Source organism: Lagenorhynchus albirostris, chromosome 12, assembly GCF_949774975.1.
Source record: "Lagenorhynchus albirostris chromosome 12, mLagAlb1.1, whole genome shotgun sequence".
NCBI classification, from domain to species: Eukaryota; Metazoa; Chordata; class Mammalia; order Artiodactyla; family Delphinidae; genus Lagenorhynchus; species Lagenorhynchus albirostris.
Window position 1 is genome coordinate 48,691,511 of NC_083106.1, and position 18,731 is coordinate 48,710,241.

Here is an 18,731-nt window from a genome sequence, read left to right on the forward strand (position 1 = left end):
GTAACTTAAGCAAAATGATAAGACAGATAAATACACAGCAGATGAAGGAGCAAGGTAAAAACCCACCAGACCAAACAAATGAAGAGGAAATAGGCAGTCTACCTGAAAAAGAATGCACAGTAATGAGAGTAAAGATGATCCAAAATCTTGCAAATAGAATGGAGAAAATACAAGAAATGTTTAAAAAGGACCTGGAAGAACTAAAGAGCAAACAAACAATGATGAACAACACAATAAATGAAATTAAAAATTCTCTAAAAGGAATCAGTAGCAGAATAACTGAGGCAGAAGAACAGATAAGTGACCTGGAAGACAAAATAGTGGAAATAACTACCAAAGAGTAGAATAAAGAAAAAGAATGAAAAGAATTGAGGACAGTCTCAGAGACCTCTGGGACAACATTAAACGCACCAACATTCGAATTATAGGGGTCCCAGAAGAAGAAGAGAAAAGAGAGGGACTGAGAATATATTTGAAGAGACTATAGTTGTAAACTTCCCTAACATGGGAAAGGAAATAGTCAAGTCCAGGAAGTGCAGAGAGTCCCATACAGGATAAATCCAAGGAGAAACATGCCAAGACACATATTAATCAAACTATTAAAAATTAAATACAAAGAAAAAAAAGCAGCAAAGGAGAAGCAACAAATAACATACAAGGGAATCCCGATAAGGTTAACAGCTGATCTTTCAGCAGGAACTCTACAAGCCAGAAGGTAGTGACAGGACATATTTAAAGTGATGAAAGGGAAAAATCTACAACAAAGATTATCCAGCAAGGATCTCATTCATATTCAATGGAGAAATTAAAACCATTACAGACCAGCAAAAGCTAAGAGAATTCAGCACCACCAAACCAGCTTTACAACAAATGCTAAAGGAGCTTCTCTAGGCAGTAAACACAAGAGAAGGAAAATACCAACAAAACAATCAAGAAAATGATAATAGGAACATAGATATAGATAACTATATTAAATGTAAATGGATTAAATGCTCCAACCAAAAGACACAGACTGGTTGAATGGATACAAAAACAAGACCCGTATATATGCTGTCTACAAGAAACCTACTTCAGACCTAGGGACATATACAGACTGAAAGGGGTTAGAAAAAGATATTCCATACAAATGGAAATAAAAAGAAAGCTGGAGTAGCAATTCTCATATCAGACAAAGTAGACTTTAAAATATAAACTATTACAAGAGACAAAGAAGGACGCTACATAATGATCAAGGGATCAATCCAAGAAGAAGATATAACAATTGTAAATATTTATGCACCCAAAAGAGGAGCATCTCAATACATAAGGCAAATGCTAACAGCCATAAAAGTGGAAATCGACAGTAACACAATAAAATTAGGAGACTTTAACACCCCACTTTCACCAATGGACAGGTCATCCAAAATGAAAATAAATAATGAAACCAAGCCTTAAACGACACACTAGACCAGTAGGACTTAACTGATATTTATAGGACATTCCATCCAAAAACTACAGAATACACTTTCTTCTCAAGTGCTCATGGAACATTCTCCAGGACAGATCATATCTTGGGTCACAAATCAAGCCTTGGTAAATTTAAGAAAATTAAAATTGTATCAAGTATCTTTTCTGACTACAATGCTTTGTGACTAGATATCAATTACAGGAAAAGACCTGTAAAAAATACAAACACACGGAGGCTAAACAATAAACTACTTAATAATGAAGTGACCACTGAAGAAATCAAAGATGAAATCAAAAAATACCTAGAAACAAATGACAGTGGAGACACAATGACCCAAAACCTATGGGATGCAGCAAAAGCAGTTCTAAGAGGGAAGTTTATAGCAATACAATCCTACCTTAAGAAACAAGAAACATCTCAAATAAACAACCTAACCTTCCACCTAAAGCAATTAGAGAAAGAAGAACAAAAAACCCCCAAAGTTAGCAGAAGGAAAGAAATCATAAAGATCAGATCAGAAATAAATGAAAAAGAAATGAAGGAAACAACAGCAAAGATCAATAAAACTAAAAGCTGGTTCTTTGAGAAGATAAACAAAATTGATAAACCATTAGCCAGACACATCAAGAAAAAAAGGGAGCAGACTCAAATCAATAGAATTAAAAATGAAAAAGGAGAAGTAACAACTGACACTGCAGAAATACAAAAGATCATGAGAGATTCCTACAAGCAACTCTATGCCAATAAAATGGACAACCTGGAAGAAATGGACAAATACTTAGAAATGCACAACCTGCCAAGACTGAACCAGGAAGAAAGAGAAAATATGAACAGACCAATCACAAGCACTGAAATTGAGACTGTGATTAAAAATCTGCCAACAAACAAAAGCCCAGGACCAGATGGCTTCACAGGCGAATTCTATCAAACATTTAGAGGAGAGCTAACACCTATACTTCTCAAACTCTTCCAAAATATAGCAGAGGGAGGAACACTCCCAAACTCATTCTACGAGGCCACCATCACCCTGATACCAAAACCAGACGAAGATGTCACAAAGAAAGAAAACTACAGGCCAGTATCACTGATGAACATAGATGCAAAAATCCTCAACAAATACTAGCAAACAGAATCCAACAGCACATTAAAAGGATCATACACCATGATCAAGTGGGGTTTATTCCAGGAATGCAAGGATTCTTCAATATATGCAAAACAATCAATGTGATACACCATATTAACAAATTGAAGGAGAAAAACCATACGATCATCTCAATAGATGCAGAGAAAGCTTTCGACAAAATTCAACACCCATTTATTTTAAAAACCCTGCAGAAAGTAGGCATAGAGGGAACTTTCCTCAACATAATAAAGGCCATATATGACAAACCCACAGCCAACACTGTCCTCAATGGTGAAAAACTGAAACCATTTCCACTTAGATCAGGAATAAGACAAGGTTGCCCACTCTCACCACTATTATTCAACATAGTTTTGCAAGTTTTAGCCACAGCAATCAGAGAAGAAAAAGAAATAAAAGGAATCCAAATCGGAAAAGAAGAAGTAAAGCTGTCACTGTTTGCAGATGACATGGTACTATACATAGAGAATGCCAAAGATGCTACCAGAAAACTATTAGAGCTAATCAATGAATCTGGTAAAGTAGCAGGATACAAAACTAATGCACAGAAATCTCTGGTATTCCTAAACACTAATGATGAAAAATCTGAAAATGAAATCAAGAAAACACTCCCATTTACCATTGCAACAAAAAGAATAAAATACCTAGGAATAAACCTACCTAAGGAGACAAAAGACCTATATGCAGAAAATTACAAAACACTGATGAAAGAAATTAAAGACGATACAAACAGGTGGAGAGATATACCATGTTCTTGGATTGGAAGAATCAACATTGTGAAAATGACTCTTCCACCCAAAGCAATCTACAGATTCAATACAATCCCTATCAAACTACCACTGGCATTTTTCACAGAACTAGAACAAAAAATTTCACAATTTGTATGGAAACACAAAAGACCCCAAATAGCCAAAGCAATCTTGACAATGAAAACTGGAGCTGGAGAAATCAGGCTCCCTGACTTCAGACTATACTACAAAGCTGCAGTAATCAAGACAGTATGGTACTGGCACAAAAACAGAAATATAGATCAATGGAACAGGATAGAAAGCCCAGAGATAAACCCATGCACATATGGTCACCTTATCTTTGATAAAGGAGGCAGGAATGTACAGTGGAGAAAGGATAGCCTCTTCAATAAGTGGTGCTGGGAAAACTGGACAGGTACATTTAAAAGTGTGAGATTGGAACACTCACTAACACCATACACAAAAATAAGCTCAAAATGGATTAGAGGTCTAAATGTAAGGCCAGGAACTATCAAACTCTTAGAGGAAAACATAGGCAGAACACGCTATGACATAAATCACAGCAAGATCCTTTCTGACCCACCTCCTAGAGAAATGGAAATAAAAACAAAAATAAACAAATGAGACCTAATTGAACTTCAAAGCTTTTGCACAGCAAAGGAAACCATAAACAAGACCAAAAGACAACCCTCAGAATGGGAGAAAACATTTGTAAATGAAGCACCTAGCAAAGGATTAATCTCCAGCATATACAAGCAGTTCATGCAGGTCAATATCAAAAAAAAAATAACCGAATCCAAAAATGGGCAGAAGACCTAAATAGACATTTCTCCAAAGAAGATATACAGATTGCCAACAAACACATGAAAGGATGCTCAACATCATTAATCATTAGAGAAATGCAAATCAAAACTACAACGAGGTATAACCTCACACCAGTCAGAATGGCCAAAATCAAAAAATCTAGAAACAATAAATGCTGGAGAGGGTGTGGAGAAAAGGGAACCCTGTTGCACTGCTGGTGGAATGTAAAGTGATACAGCCGCTATTGGAAACAATATGGAGGTTCCTTGAAAAACTAAAAGTAGAACTACCATACGACCCAGCAATCCCAATACTGGGCACATACCCTGAGGAAACCATAGTTGAAAAAGAGTCATGTACCACAGTGTTCATTGCAGCTCTATTTACAGTAGCCAGGACATGGAATCAACCTAAGTGTCCATCGACAGATGAATGGATAAAGAAGATGTGGCACATATATACAATGGAATATTACTCAGCCATAAAAAGAAATGAAACTGAGTCATTTGTAGTGAGGTGAATGGACATAGAGATTGTCATACAGAGTGAAGTAATTCAGCGAGAAAAACAAATACCATATGCTAACACATATATATGTGGAATCCTAAAATAAAAAAAAACTGGTTCTGAAGAACCTAATGGCATGACAGGTATAAAGACACAGATGTAGAGAATGGACATGAGGACATGGGGAGGGGGAAGGGTAACCTGGGATGAAGTGAGAGAGTGTCATGGACATATATACACTACCAAATGTAAAATAGGTAGTGGGAAACAGCTGCGTAGTCAGGGAGATCAGCTCGGTACTTTGTGTCCACCTAGAGGGGTGGGATAGGGAGGGTGGGAGGGAGATGCAAGAGGGAGGAGATATGGGGATATTTGTATATGTATAACTGATTCACTTTGTTATACAGCAGAAACTAACACACCACTGTAAAGCAATTATACTCCAATAGTGATGTTAAAAAAAAAAAAAGGAATTTACTACACAACTTTTTTACCCACGACCTTTGTTGTACATGTTGTAATAGATTGGTGGCTTATGTATAAATGCCATTAGCATGAGTCTCCTGGGTTTTCTCCTCTTTTTTTCTTTTTTTTTTTTTTTTTGCGGTACGTGGGTCTCTCACTGTTGTGGCCTCTCCCGTTGTGGAGCACAAGCTCTGGACACGCAGACTCAGCGGCCATGGCTCACGGGCCCAGCCGCTCCGCAGCATGTGGGATCTTCCCGGACCGGGGCACAAACCTGTGTCCCCTGCATCGGCAGGCGGACTCTCAACCACTGCGCCACCAGGGAAGCTTTTTTTCCCCTTTTTTACCTCTTCTTTTTGTATATTAAATAGCTCTTCATTTTTTGACATAAAATTTTTTTGGCCAGACTCTTCCTCCAGTTTCTTTGTCTTTTCTCTCTTATAATTTGTTTGTATACATTTGTCTTAGAAATAATTTGAAAATTACCTGAAATTCTTAGGTTTGATTGTTTAAGAATGCAATTCCTTTTAATATACTTGTGTGTGTGCATATTGCTAAACTGCTAGAATCTGATCTCGTTCTTTCAATGTTACTTCCCAATTTAAATCAACATTTCCAAAAGAAAAAAAAAGTTCCCAAATTGCCAGTATATAGGACAAAAGTGTTCTATGCTGAGATATTAAGCTAGGGATATTAGGTTTAAAAAAATAATAATGGTAGAAAGTTTAGTGGTAAAACATTTCATGCCTTGATAGAAAACATTGAGTGGTGGTGTTTCTCAAATGTCTCTTTCTGTTTTGTTTATTTTTTAAGAAGGAAAACTGAAACTACTAAGAACATAATTTTCACTTATCTACCCTAGAGTATTATTTAATGTGAATCTCTTATAATCCTCTGTTCAAAATATTTTTTGTGGAATAACATTTTTATTATAAATGTAAGTTATATAATAGATCTAAACTTGAACAGTAAAAATATTAAAGGAGGGCTTCCCTGGTGGCGCAGTGGTTGCGAGTCCGCCTGCCGATGCAGGGGACGCGGGTTCGTGCCCTGGTCCGGGAAGATCCCACATGCCGCGGAGCGGCTGGGCCCGTGAGCCATGGCTGCTGAGCCTGCGCGTCCGGAGCCTGTGCTCCGCAACGGGAGAGGCCACAACAGTGAGAGGCCCGTGTACCGAAAAAAAAAAAATTAAAGGATATCGCTGAAAAAAGCAAAAGGTAGAATATAATGATGGCTGTTTTAGTGATTGAACCAACTTCTGACATAATTTAATGCCTGAATAAGGAGAGTTGAGTACTTAACTATGCTAAGTTTCCTCTACATGCAAAGATAGAAACTCATAGGTCTGGATATGAGAAAAAACCAAGACAGTACTTTAAAAAAAAAACAGTTTTATTGAAATATATTTCATACACCCTACAATTAACTCGTCTAAAGTTAAAGTGTATGATTCAGTGGTTTTTAGTATTCTCACCGAGTTATGCAACTATCACCACAGTCAGTTTTAGAACATTTTCCTCACCCCAAAAAGAAACCCTATATCCAACAGTAGTTACTTCCCATCTCCCCTTCTCCGTAGCCTCCAGCAATCACTAATCTGCTTTCTGTCTCTATGGATTTGCCTATTCTGGACATTTCAAATAAATGGAATCATGCAATATATGGTCTTTTGTGACTGGCTTCTTTCTAAGCCTAATGTTTTCAATATTGGTTCATTTTGTAGAATGTATTGGCATTTGCCTGATGACTAATGATGTTGAGCATCTTCTCATGGCTTATAAGCCACTTAGAATCGAGTCTCCAAGCAGGAAAGTGGTGGAGCTAGGACTTAAAACCAGGATTTACACCCAGGTTACTCTGAGTGAAGTGGACCAAGTGCGCGATTTTGAGACTGTGTACAAAACAGGGAGCAGATTGTTGGCATGTGGGTGACATGAAATGAGGTGAAGTCAGTGTAGTCATGCCAGATCTTTCTTTTGTCCAAGAAGCCAGGTATTTAGATTTTTATCTCTTACCTCTTGTTTTTAAATGTTGACAACTGCAACTAGTTCAGTTAAAAGCAACTAAGACAAAAATGATTCTATTTTTGTGCAAAGGGCTGGATCTATAACCTGACTTTACATTGTACCAAAAATCTAACAGAAATAGATAGTAAAAATGTGTTTCTTCCTTTAATAAAACTACAGTCAAATGTAATTCACAGTGATGTATAAATGTAAAAAAAAAATTAATAAAAAGAATAATAAAACTTAACTTAAAAAAACAAAACAGGGTTTAAATGACTTACTGGCCATTTGTGTATCTTCTTTGGAGAAATATCTGTTCAGATCCTTTTCCCATTTTTAATTCGGATTATTTTTCTTGTGATTGTTGAGTTACGCAAATTCTATATATATTCTGGATCCAAGTCCCAAATCTTATGATTTGAAAAGATTTTCTCTCATTCTGTCGGTTGTTTTTTACTGGTGGTATCCCTTGAAACATGTTTGTGTATATTGTAATGTATACAATGTATATTGTTATACGTCATGAAATTCTTGAGATAAAAATCATTGCTAATATTAAAAAAAAATTTGTGGCCATACTTTCAAATATGTCATTTATATCCAAAATTTCTTTTTTAAATAATTTAAACATGTAAGTTACAAGTACATTTCATCTAAAAATATAGAAATATACAGGCAGTTCTTTTATGTAACAAATAAAAATTAATATTTAGTTTGAAAATACTGTTAAATTTTAACAGGTATTTTAGCATTCCCATTAAAATTGAAAATGAAAATACAGATACTAGTAAATAACTTAAGGTGTGTTTAAGTGTTTTAAAAAATTCTTAATGTGCCAACAACTATCAGAATTATTCAGTTTCCTTTAAAATTATATGGAGCATTGGGAAAGAATTCAGAATCTAAAACGTTGAACTACTTAATTTGAAATTGTCATGGGGATGTTGAATAGAGGAATTTTCAAAGTTATTTTACCTAGATTTTTTAACTCAGTTAAAGTTCACATAAAATAACATTATGAGTAGGATAATAAATTACAGAATGTAATATCAATATTTTGGGATTTTTAATTACCATTAAATAGTAAGTAACAGTAATTTAGAAAGGGTAAAAAACTGAGTCTTTAAACAAAGCTCTGTACCATTATCTTTAATTCAGTTATGTTTACAAACATATTGTGCTGACTTACTGTGTTATATAACACTAAGTAATATCAGATGTCATTGTTGGCAACTGGAAGGGGCTTTGTCACATTGGTCTGTTAACAAATGAGAGAAATGATAAATGAAAGGAGCTGAAGATAGAAAAATGCTTATTACTTTACATGTTCTTTATATCCTTTACTAAGACAGTTTTGGGAAATCAAACACTAGGTTTCATACTTACAGTTAATAAGTGGGGTAGGAGGGTGGCAAAAATTGATCCATTTTGATTGCAGAAAACAGAGGCCACTTCTGATAGGAGCCAGAGGAACAGCATGTGGTACTGTGGCAGAGAGATTAGCCTCAAAGGCAGACAGATCTGCGTTTTCTGTTCTGGCTCTACTGCTTATTAACCATTTTACCTTGGGCCAGTTATATAATATTTTCTATTTTCTTATGTTTAAAAATGGAATAATAATTCCTATCCCATTAAATTGTTATAAAGCTTAAGTAAAAATTAGTGAAAGCATCTAACACTATAGTTTATACTCATTAAGTATCTCTCATACTACTCTTTAGTGATAGTGGGAAAAAAACTTTTTTCCTTCTCTGAATTTTATTTTGGTGTTTTTAAGTCAGAAGTGGAATTGCTGGGAATGCAGTCATGTTGTGGCTATTGCATAGCCAGCCTCATTGCTCCACTTATTTCATAGACCCAAACATTCATGTTGAGTGAATTTTATTTGTAAGGATGAAAGAGATACTATTTTAGGGAGAAAAATAATTTAAGAATTGTTATGATTATTTAATACTGACCTTTCTATGGTATAAGGCATTTGTACTAAAACCCATATTAGATATGTTAAAAAATCACCTAATTTTTTAATATCAAGAAATCACTCTAAGAGTTAAAAATCTAGTATTTTGGTAAATTTTTTATTTTAACATGCTGCACAGTCCAAAAGAAACTGAGCAAATGAAGTTATTTTAAATCCTCATATGTATGATGGGGCTGTGTTAACTTACTGGAGAAACTAATGTACAAGATAGCCTCAGTCTTCAAGAACTTGTAGTTAATTGAAGACCCTTATAGAACAAGATAAAAGATAAGTGAAATAGACAACAGTACAGATTGCCCAGTACTTGAAAACTTAATTTTCTTTACAATAAGTTTGTTTTAACTTTATAGTCCATGTATCATACTTATAGCATACTTAAAGCATAGAGGGCAATAGTGCATTTAGCCCAGAATGCCACTGATAACTAAGTAGTTCCTTCAGTGTTATTGGTATAAGCTAAATAAAAGTAATAAAGGGAGATGGAAAAAAGATTATAGAAAAAAAGAGGAAAATGTAGGTTGGTGGGGACTGGGGACGGCAAGGAGAGAAAAGGAAAAGGTGCACTTGATGGGAAATGTAGCATATGCTTCAGGTGTCATTAGAGCCTTAGAAATCAGAGGTTGCATTAAAACCCATCTAATTGGAAAAATAAAGCACAAAATGATGTGGCATATAGTGATAGAACATTTAAAATATGGTTCCTGATTCATAAGCCACTAACAGTCATGACCTTCTGACTTTTAAACAAATACGGTATATGAATTTGTCCTTATGTTAAATCATCTTAGTAAAATAAAACAATACATTTTGGATTTTTGTTTTAGTGTCTTTGCAAGATATAACCATGAGAAAAGCTTTCCGAAGTTCTACAGTTCAAGATCAGCAGCTTTTCGACCGCAGGACTTTGCCTGTTCCATTACAGGAGACGTACGATGTTTGTGAACAGCCTCCACCTCTCAATATACTCACTCCTTACAGGTCAGTACGCTAATAAGTAAGAAGGCCGGTTATTTATTTCAGACTTCAAGTTCAGATATGTAGCAGTCTACCTTTAAATGCTAAATCCCCAAACATTTTTTATTTCACTGGTCTCCTGAGCAATGCAGAGAACCCTCCTTATCCACCACCTTTAGAAAACCTTTGCTTTATTCACTAGGTGAGTTCCCAAGGTTTGGGCATACAAAAAACAAGACTTACTCAAAGGAGTTGTTTTGACAGGTGTTTTTAAGAAAAGCCAATGGCAAACATGAATATGAAGAGACAAGGAGTTGTTATTGTCTTTTTAATTTAATTTCTAATTAGATGGAAAAGAAAAAATAAAGAGTTCAAAATCCCACCACATTAATAAAATATTGTTTTTTTCTGGTTCTTGTCTACTCTTGATCTTTGCATTAAATATCTGTGTATTGAATATGTAGTATCTGTTTTTAAATTTTTTTTACCATTTAAAAACTCTGGACTTATTCAGCCTTTCTTTGGAGTCTTTCACATGAATTGTTAAATGGGTGATTTAAGAGGCACAACACGTGTCCTGAATAAAATGGTATTTGGATAGTTATTTGAAACTATTTGTCAGTATGCAAGGCATTGGATATAACTATTACTATTAGAATGACTATTTGGTGATATTTTTTGGATTTGGTAAGATGATAAGTAAATTAGAGTATTGGCAGAAACCCTGTATAGTTTCTCTGTTCTGTTGTCCTTTCAGGCTTTTCTCTTTGGCAGAATCATTTGTAATTACTGGAATTTCCCACAGGACTTATAGAAAACTTGGCATTCAGCAGAAGTTAGGGATGAAAATTGTCCAGTTGTACCTTTAAATTATTAATACCAACTCTGAAAAACTTCTGGTTTTCCAGAAGTTTCCTGTCTGATTTGTGAGAAATGTTCTATTGGTGCATATTCTCATTTATTTTGCCAATATTTTTACACATGCTATATTTTGTTAATGTAAGAGGAAACAATTTTAGTAAAATTACTTCTATTCCTATTGCCTCTCTAAGTCTTACTAATGTATATTTTAATTGATATTTTATACTTCAGAGATGATGGTAAAGAAGGTTTGAAGTTTTATACCAATCCTTCATATTTCTTTGATCTATGGAAAGAAAAAATGTTACAAGATACGGAGGATAAGAGGAAGGAAAAGAGGAAGCAGAAGGTATTTCAAAAAATTGAAGTTAGTTTTCATGTATTTGTGATTTGTTGCATATGTGGGACTTTATTAATTCTGTACTTTGACAGTTTTATTTTATTTGGTCCATATGGTCAAATACTGAAGTCTTTATAACCACGCAGAAAGATCACAGTCTAATGGGGAGCAAATGAACAATTAGGTTATTATAATATGGTGTGATAAATACCCACCTAACAGAGAGGTATGCATGGAGGGTTTGAGTAGCACAAAATAGCACCTGCTTTAGGGAGGACGGGGCTGATAAACACTTCAACAAAGCTTATAATGAATCTTGACGAACAAATAAGAACTAAGTGGTCCAGGGAAGAGAAAGGCATTCTGCTAAAGCAGAACAAAGGAATATTGTACAGATATTGGTAAAGTAGATTAAGTTAATATTTTCTTACCACAGAGCATATCCTAAATGGAAAGCTTATAACAGTCTCACTAAATTCCTGTTACCTGTCTGCTGTATTATCATTTTCTACTTTCTAATAAAATTCACTTGGATCTGTTTTATTCCATGTTAATGATAACTAGAAATATAGAAGGAGGAAGCAAAGTTGGATTTAGGCAGAATTATGAAGGTGGCAAAGTTTGTCTTTATCATCCCTCTGTTTCTTCTATAGCTATCTCTGCTCTCCCTGCTCTTCCCCAAAATGCCTACATGTTATTATTTTCTGCACTAGACAGTGTACCAGTGTTCTAGCCAGAGTTTGCAGACTGGTGACTGGTAGCCCAGACTATGCCTGCAAGCAGTTTTGTTTGACAAACACAGTGGTTTTTAAATTTTTGAACTGGAATGCCTTAGATGGACATACCCGTCTAGTTCAGTGCAGGCCTCATCTTATATCTGGCTCTTTTTATTCACGTATGTTACCTGCTTGGCCCCTTTGGTTTCTTTCTATACTTTTTCTCCCACAGTTGGAATCACTTTTTGTTTTATTTTTCAAATACCCTATTTTCTGTTGAGTGACAGTTATTATGGTTTAATTGGGTAATTGGATTTTTTTCTAATGTATTGGCTAGCTAATTAGTCGTTTCTCAGATAATATAACCTTAGTAAATTTTCAGGTTTTGGCTAGAGGTAGGCAGTGCCTTTAATTGTAGAAATTTCACTCATTATAGCAAAAACTAATAATGTGGGAGCAGAGTTGATGAATCTGTTTTCATCTGAAAGGACTTTCTGACCTCAAGTTTTATTATGTAGACATACTATTTTTATCTGATACATCAATTTCATTTAAAGGTTAAAAAAGCATTCGAAAGTGGGATTACAAACAAACTAGCTAAGATTTAACTCTGAATGCACAAATGAACTGTATCTCTGTTACTTTTACTATATTATGATGACATTGTCTTTTTCAATACTGATGTTAGAATTCTATTTTCGTTGTTATAACCTCTTTTTAAAAACGTAGTACTTCAGCATTTGGCTTTGTTTCAATACATCTGTTATAGCAGAAAAATCTAGATCGTCCTCATGAACCAGAAAAAGTGCCAAGAGCACCTCATGACAGGCGGAGAGAATGGCAGAAGCTGGCCCAAGGTCCAGAGCTGGCTGAAGATGATGCTAATCTCTTACATAAGCATATTGAAGTTGCTAATGGCCCAGCCTCTCATTTTGAAACAAGGTTTATTTTCTTTTGTTTGTTTTTTTAAACAAAATTAATGGTAAAACACTGGCTTTATTTCTAATATCTATATGTCTAAGTCTTAGGTCCTGAACTGTTGAATTGACAGACTCTGTTCTATAAGTATTGAGTTGATTTTGAAACCCTGACCATTGTGAGCCTATTGAAGTCTGATCTTGGGCAGATCATTTTTGTACCCGGACTTCAGTTTTCTCATCTGTAGAAAGAAGTGGTTGGAGTAGATGATCTTCGATGTTTTAACTTTCATATGAGGTCTCAGCTCACTCTCAGTAGTTCAGGCAGAGTCTGTTAGAATTTCATAATAGAGTAATGGGGTCTGGATTTTTTTTTTGAAGTATTATTGATTCACTGCATATAAAATAGGAGTTGGAAGGGGGTTATATTTTGTTCCTTTTTCTTTCCCCTGACTTCCTTTCTATGCCACATCTTCCACCTCAGATATATCAGGACTTTCAAAACAAAATTACTCATCCCCTTTTGCAGAAATATGCAATAGGTCCTTTTCCTTTCTCAGTGGCCAGGGACCCTATCTAACTAATATGCAACCCTAACAAACATTATACTAGCATCTCTCTGTGAAGAGATTTGTGTACAGTTGATTATAGTTATTATTATATGTTTTATAGTTATTGATTTTTGAATGGAAAAGAACTTAAGACTTTCTTTCGAATAATACATGTAAATTATTGGGTCATAAGTGTAAATTATTTTGGCCTATTTTAGGAGTAATATACATATAAGGTACTATCCATATGTAGTACTGAAAGAAAGAGACTGAAAGGATTGATTTTTTAAAAAATTAATAATCTGTAGACAGACATTTATTTCTAATCACTGTTAAGTGATTGAGGTATTGAGCCTACCCAGTTGTGTAAATATAATAATTTCTAACTTGCTTTGTACACATCTTTTAAATCCAGCTTTGTCTCCAGCATGCACTACAGTCAGTAAATATTTATGTCTTCACATGCTCAAGGTATCTAAAATTTTGCTTAAATCTGACTTAAGTCACATGTTATTATGTTACGCAGCTATTTTCTGAGTACCCTAGCACCTTTGAAAACAGCAAAAAGACAAAAACAATGTAGTTAGCCATGTCTGTGCTGCTGGTATCACAGACCTATCTCCCTTGGGTGCCAGACACTTGGAAGTCATTTAGGTTTAAAAGAACAGCAGGATATTCTGGTGGTAGAAAATTCCAGTTTTCATATTCTAGCTTGTTGTCATTGGCATCTTATTGTAAAGAAAAAAATTAAATAGAGGCAGATAGCTTTGAACACAATTGGCTGAAAGTTATTTTCTTGTTTATCAGATTATGAAAGTAATACTTTTCACCCTTGTGAATTGAATTAGTATTATATTATAAAATAATAAAATAACTGAAGGTCATCATAATAACCTGAATCAGCAAGGAAAGGTTGCGTTGTGAGCAGCATTCTGTGTTTTAAAAGCAAGATGAATGTAATAAATTTCTGAAAGAAGTTTCTTAAAGTAGTTAAAATATTGGCATTCAAAGGATAAACCTTCAATATCTCATGTAGAACCTTTTACTTCACCAATAATTCAAGAAAAATACACTGATACTGTATGTATTTTTTAGACCGCAGACATATGTGGATCATATGGATGGATCTTACTCGCTTTCTGCCTTGCCGTTTAGTCAGATGAGTGAGCTTCTGACGAGAGCTGAGGAAAGGGTCTTAGTCAGACCACATGAACCACCTCCACCTCCACCAGTGCATGGAGCAGGAGATGCAAAACCCATACCCACCTGTATCAGGTATGTCAGAACAAGCACATGATGTTTCATCTCAGATGTTGGTAACCTTTTTCTTTAAAGGCCCATATAATAAATGTTTTCGGCTTTAGGACATATGGCTTCTGTCACAACTACTCAACTCTGCCATTGTTGAATGAAAGCAGCCATGGACTATACATAAATAAATGAATATGTTTGTGTTTCAACAAAACTTTATTTACAAGAACAGGGATCGGGTCAGATTTGATCCGTAGTTTGCCAGCCTCTCATAAGAGCTGACACATTCTCTTGGGAAATTTTAGCTAATGATAACTTAAAGATTAAAGTGTGTTTCATTATATTATAGCTTTGTTATCAAGCACATGATCTGCAATATATTAATAAAAATTAAGAATTTTTGGTATGTGGTTAGGGACAAAGAAATGGGAACCAAAGACTTGATTATAAATGTTAATTTAATATTAGGGGAAATACTCTAAGAATTTGAGAGAGAATAGGCAATTGCTCATAATAATCTTTTAGTAAAGCTTTTTGAAGTTTCATTTTGTCCACTGTTATCCACATTATAATTTTTTTTCATAGAGAAATAGAGATCAGCTTTACAATTTCCAGTTAAAAAGATCAATCTTATATTACTGACTCATTTGATGTTCCATCCTCAGCAAGGAAGAGGGGCATAAATTTCCTTTTGTGGTTTGTAATTAGTTGTCATTGATTTAACTGAAATGACATGTAATGAGTCTTAATAGCTTCAATACAAATACAGTATTGTTTTGGCCACAGGTATAGCAATACAAATGTTGTAATATGATAAATGTTGAGTCATTATGAAGACTCATATCCCAGTGTAAAACTGAGCATTTTATCAAAGGAAGGATAAAATGCTCGAGTGGATATGAAAGTTGCATGAGAGGATGAGATCGTTTAGAATATTATAAATCAAAGCGCCACGTATTGATTTTCTTGTTAGTGTACTTTTAGTTCTCATTTCATTCTAAATATTGCTGAAGAATTTTTAATTTTTATAGGAACATGTTAATGCCTCTACCTTGATAGAATTACTGGTAGCCATTTATGTTTTGTGTGGTTAGTTTTTTCTCTTTAAGTAACTTGCTGGGATCTCTTTATCATTTCAGTTCTGCTACAGGTTTGATAGAAAATCGTCCTCAGTCACCAGCTACAGGCAGGACACCTGTGTTTGTGAGCGCCGCCCCACCACCTCCTCCACCACCTCTTCCATCTGCCTTGTCAACTTCTTCATTAAGAGCTTCAATGACTTCGACTCCCCCCCCACCAGTACCTCCCCCACCTCCACCTCCAACCACTGCTTTGCAAGCTCCAGCAGTACCACCGCCTCCAGCTCCTCTTCAGATTGCCCCTGGAGTTCTTCACCCAGCTCCTCCTCCAATTGCACCTCCTCTAGTACAGCCCTCTCCACCGGTAGCTAGAGCTGCCCCAGTATGCGAGACTGTACCAGTTCACCCACTCCCACAAGGAGAAGTCCAGGGGCTGCCTCCGCCCCCACCACCGCCTCCTCTGCCTCCACCTGGCATTCGACCATCATCACCTGTCTCAGTTGCAGCTCTTGCTCATCCTCCCTCTGGGCTACATCCAACTCCATCTACTGCCCCAGGTCCCCATGTTCCATTAATGCCTCCATCTCCTCCATCACAAATTATACCTGCTTCTGAGCCAAAGCGTCATCCATCAACCCTACCTGTAATCAGTGATGCCAGAAGTGTACTTCTGGAAGCAATACGAAAAGGTAATTTTCTCAAGAGCCGTTAAAAGCATTGCAATGGTAGCATTAGAACTTTTCTAAATATTGGAGACAATAATGTTTTCTTCATTTATAAAAGTTTAGATGCTCATGTTTTTGTACAAGTGATCTTTAGAAAGTAAAGCTATGTTCAATTTATATTTTAAGTCTTTTTCAAGAAAATATGTCACATTAATCATTTTATTTTCATACTTAGTAGGTGTTCTTGAAATGTTTATTGAATGAATGAGAAATTAAAAGTATCAGACTTAAATGTTATAGAAAATTTAGTTAAAACCCTTTGTAAATATTATATTCAATATATATAACTCCTTTTAAAATGGTATTTTCTTCAGTGTTAAGGCTGTCCATTTGATATGTAAGTGACACTTGCTTTACCAATACCTTTAAAGGATTAAGGTTCCTACCTTAGTAACAAAGGAACAACCTGTCACATTCATTTATTTATTCAGCCAACGTTTCCTACTATATGCCAGGCAGTAACAGTATAGAATGAATAGTGCCTTTCCCTCAAGTACTGGGGAGAACAAAGCCACAGAAAATATGCTCAACGATGTTTAATTTATTTGACCGTAGAGGTAACAAACAAAAGAAATGTATCACCTGGTTAACTTTAGGAGGTGGTGAGTAGGGAAGCACAATAGACCATAATGGCTAAATAAACTATAGACATCCACTGGGGTATGTGGTAAGTTTCATCAAATCTTCAAATTCTTTTTAATAGATCTTGCTTTTTATTTTCCTGTTAGTATTTCTCATGTGTATTTGAATTTATTCGATTAATAATATCTAATAATATCTAGTATTTTGGTTTACAATGAATGGTTTGGATTTACTATATCAGGTATTCAGCTACGAAAAGTCGAAGAGCAGCGTGAACAGGAAGCTAAACACGAACGCATTGAAAATGATGTTGCCACCATCCTGTCCCGCCGTATTGCTGTGGAATACAGTGATTCAGAAGATGATTCAGAATTTGATGAAGTAGATTGGTTGGAGTAAGAAAAAATGTATTGATAAATATTACAAAACCGAATGCAAATGTCCTTTGTGGTGCTTGTTCTTTGAAAATGTTTGGTCATTCCAGTGTTTTGCTTTCTTTTCCTTAAGGTAAATAACCCTTTTCCTCCATAATTTTTGATTTCTAAGAAAAATATTAGCATACATTTCAAACTAAATGTTTTACAGTGGCTTATCTTTTTTTATTTTTCCCTGAAAAGGCATCATTTGGTCAAATAAACCACTAAGTATTAAGCATGGACAGCTGTTATTAGAGTAGCTGATTCAGTTTTTTGATATATCTTAATTGTGCACTTTGTGAATTTTAATTTAAAGAGAGCAACTGAGATTAAAAATCTTGAGGGCAGCTGTATCTGTTAATGAGCCTTATTCCATTTCCTGACGTTTTAAAAGAAGAAACACTACCTTTATATGAATACACTCAGAAAGTACATTTAGCTTGTAGTATTGAATTCTCTTAAAGGAATGCTTGAATTTTTAATTATTGTTTTATTGTTTTAAAATACTTGCCTTATTTGAATGTTTAGCAGTATCCCCTTCCTACTTATATATTGTGTGGTACAATTTTGCTTGCCTATAAGAGTTTAAAAATTTTCCATGTGAAATACTCTGACATAAACCATGTAACTTACATAACTGTTAAGAATAACAGTCTGATTTAATAAATGGTTCATTTTAAAGGTTCATGGGTGTTACCTCTTTGAATAAAACTTTCTGATAGTTTATCAAATAATATAAAGTAGGCTCTAAATAGTCAATGAAAAAGTTAAAAAGTACTTAAGCTGTATAATTTCCTCTTAATTGTACAGACTCATATTGTCTGGTGCATAAGGTAGCTTTTATGTCATTTTTTCCTAAAGTCAAAAGTCAGTATTTTTCAACTCCTTATGCTCTTAAATTAAAATCTCAACTTGCTCTCTAATTGCAGCACATCTTGACTTCAGTTTAACAGCATTCTTGAAATTATGTTTTGCAATGATAAAATTAGTTGTTAATGTTTACACAGTCCAGATTCAGGGATGAACGAGAAGCAGCATCAATATCAGATTATTTAGTATGAAGAAAAGACTAAATGAGGCTTTGGTAGTTTGACTATAAAAGTGACTGTAATCTTCATCCTTGCTTCTATCCCATCAATAGAGGGATCCCTCTATCCCAGCTACTCCCATCAAAAGATGGGTTCTGTTACCACCCGCTTTGAATCTGAGTGTCCTGAGACTTGTTTTAGCCAAAAACAT

The 18,731-nt window shown here is 35.0% G+C and overlaps 1 protein-coding gene across 1 annotated transcript in view; it reads left to right on the forward strand.

Annotated features, from left to right (window-relative positions):
• Window positions 1-18,106, forward strand: part of WASF1 (WASP family member 1) — a 93,675-nt gene extending 75,569 nt beyond the window's left edge. Inside the window, exons 4-9 of the mRNA XM_060167428.1 lie at window positions 9,925-10,078; window positions 11,147-11,264; window positions 12,741-12,913; window positions 14,535-14,714; window positions 15,830-16,458; window positions 17,318-18,106. Coding sequence (XP_060023411.1) covers window positions 9,925-10,078; window positions 11,147-11,264; window positions 12,741-12,913; window positions 14,535-14,714; window positions 15,830-16,458; window positions 17,318-17,475 — 1,412 coding nt within the window. The 3' untranslated portion in view covers window positions 17,476-18,106. The remainder of the gene's footprint in view (window positions 1-9,924; window positions 10,079-11,146; window positions 11,265-12,740; window positions 12,914-14,534; window positions 14,715-15,829; window positions 16,459-17,317) is intronic.
• The last annotated feature ends 625 nt before the right edge of the window (window positions 18,107-18,731 follow it).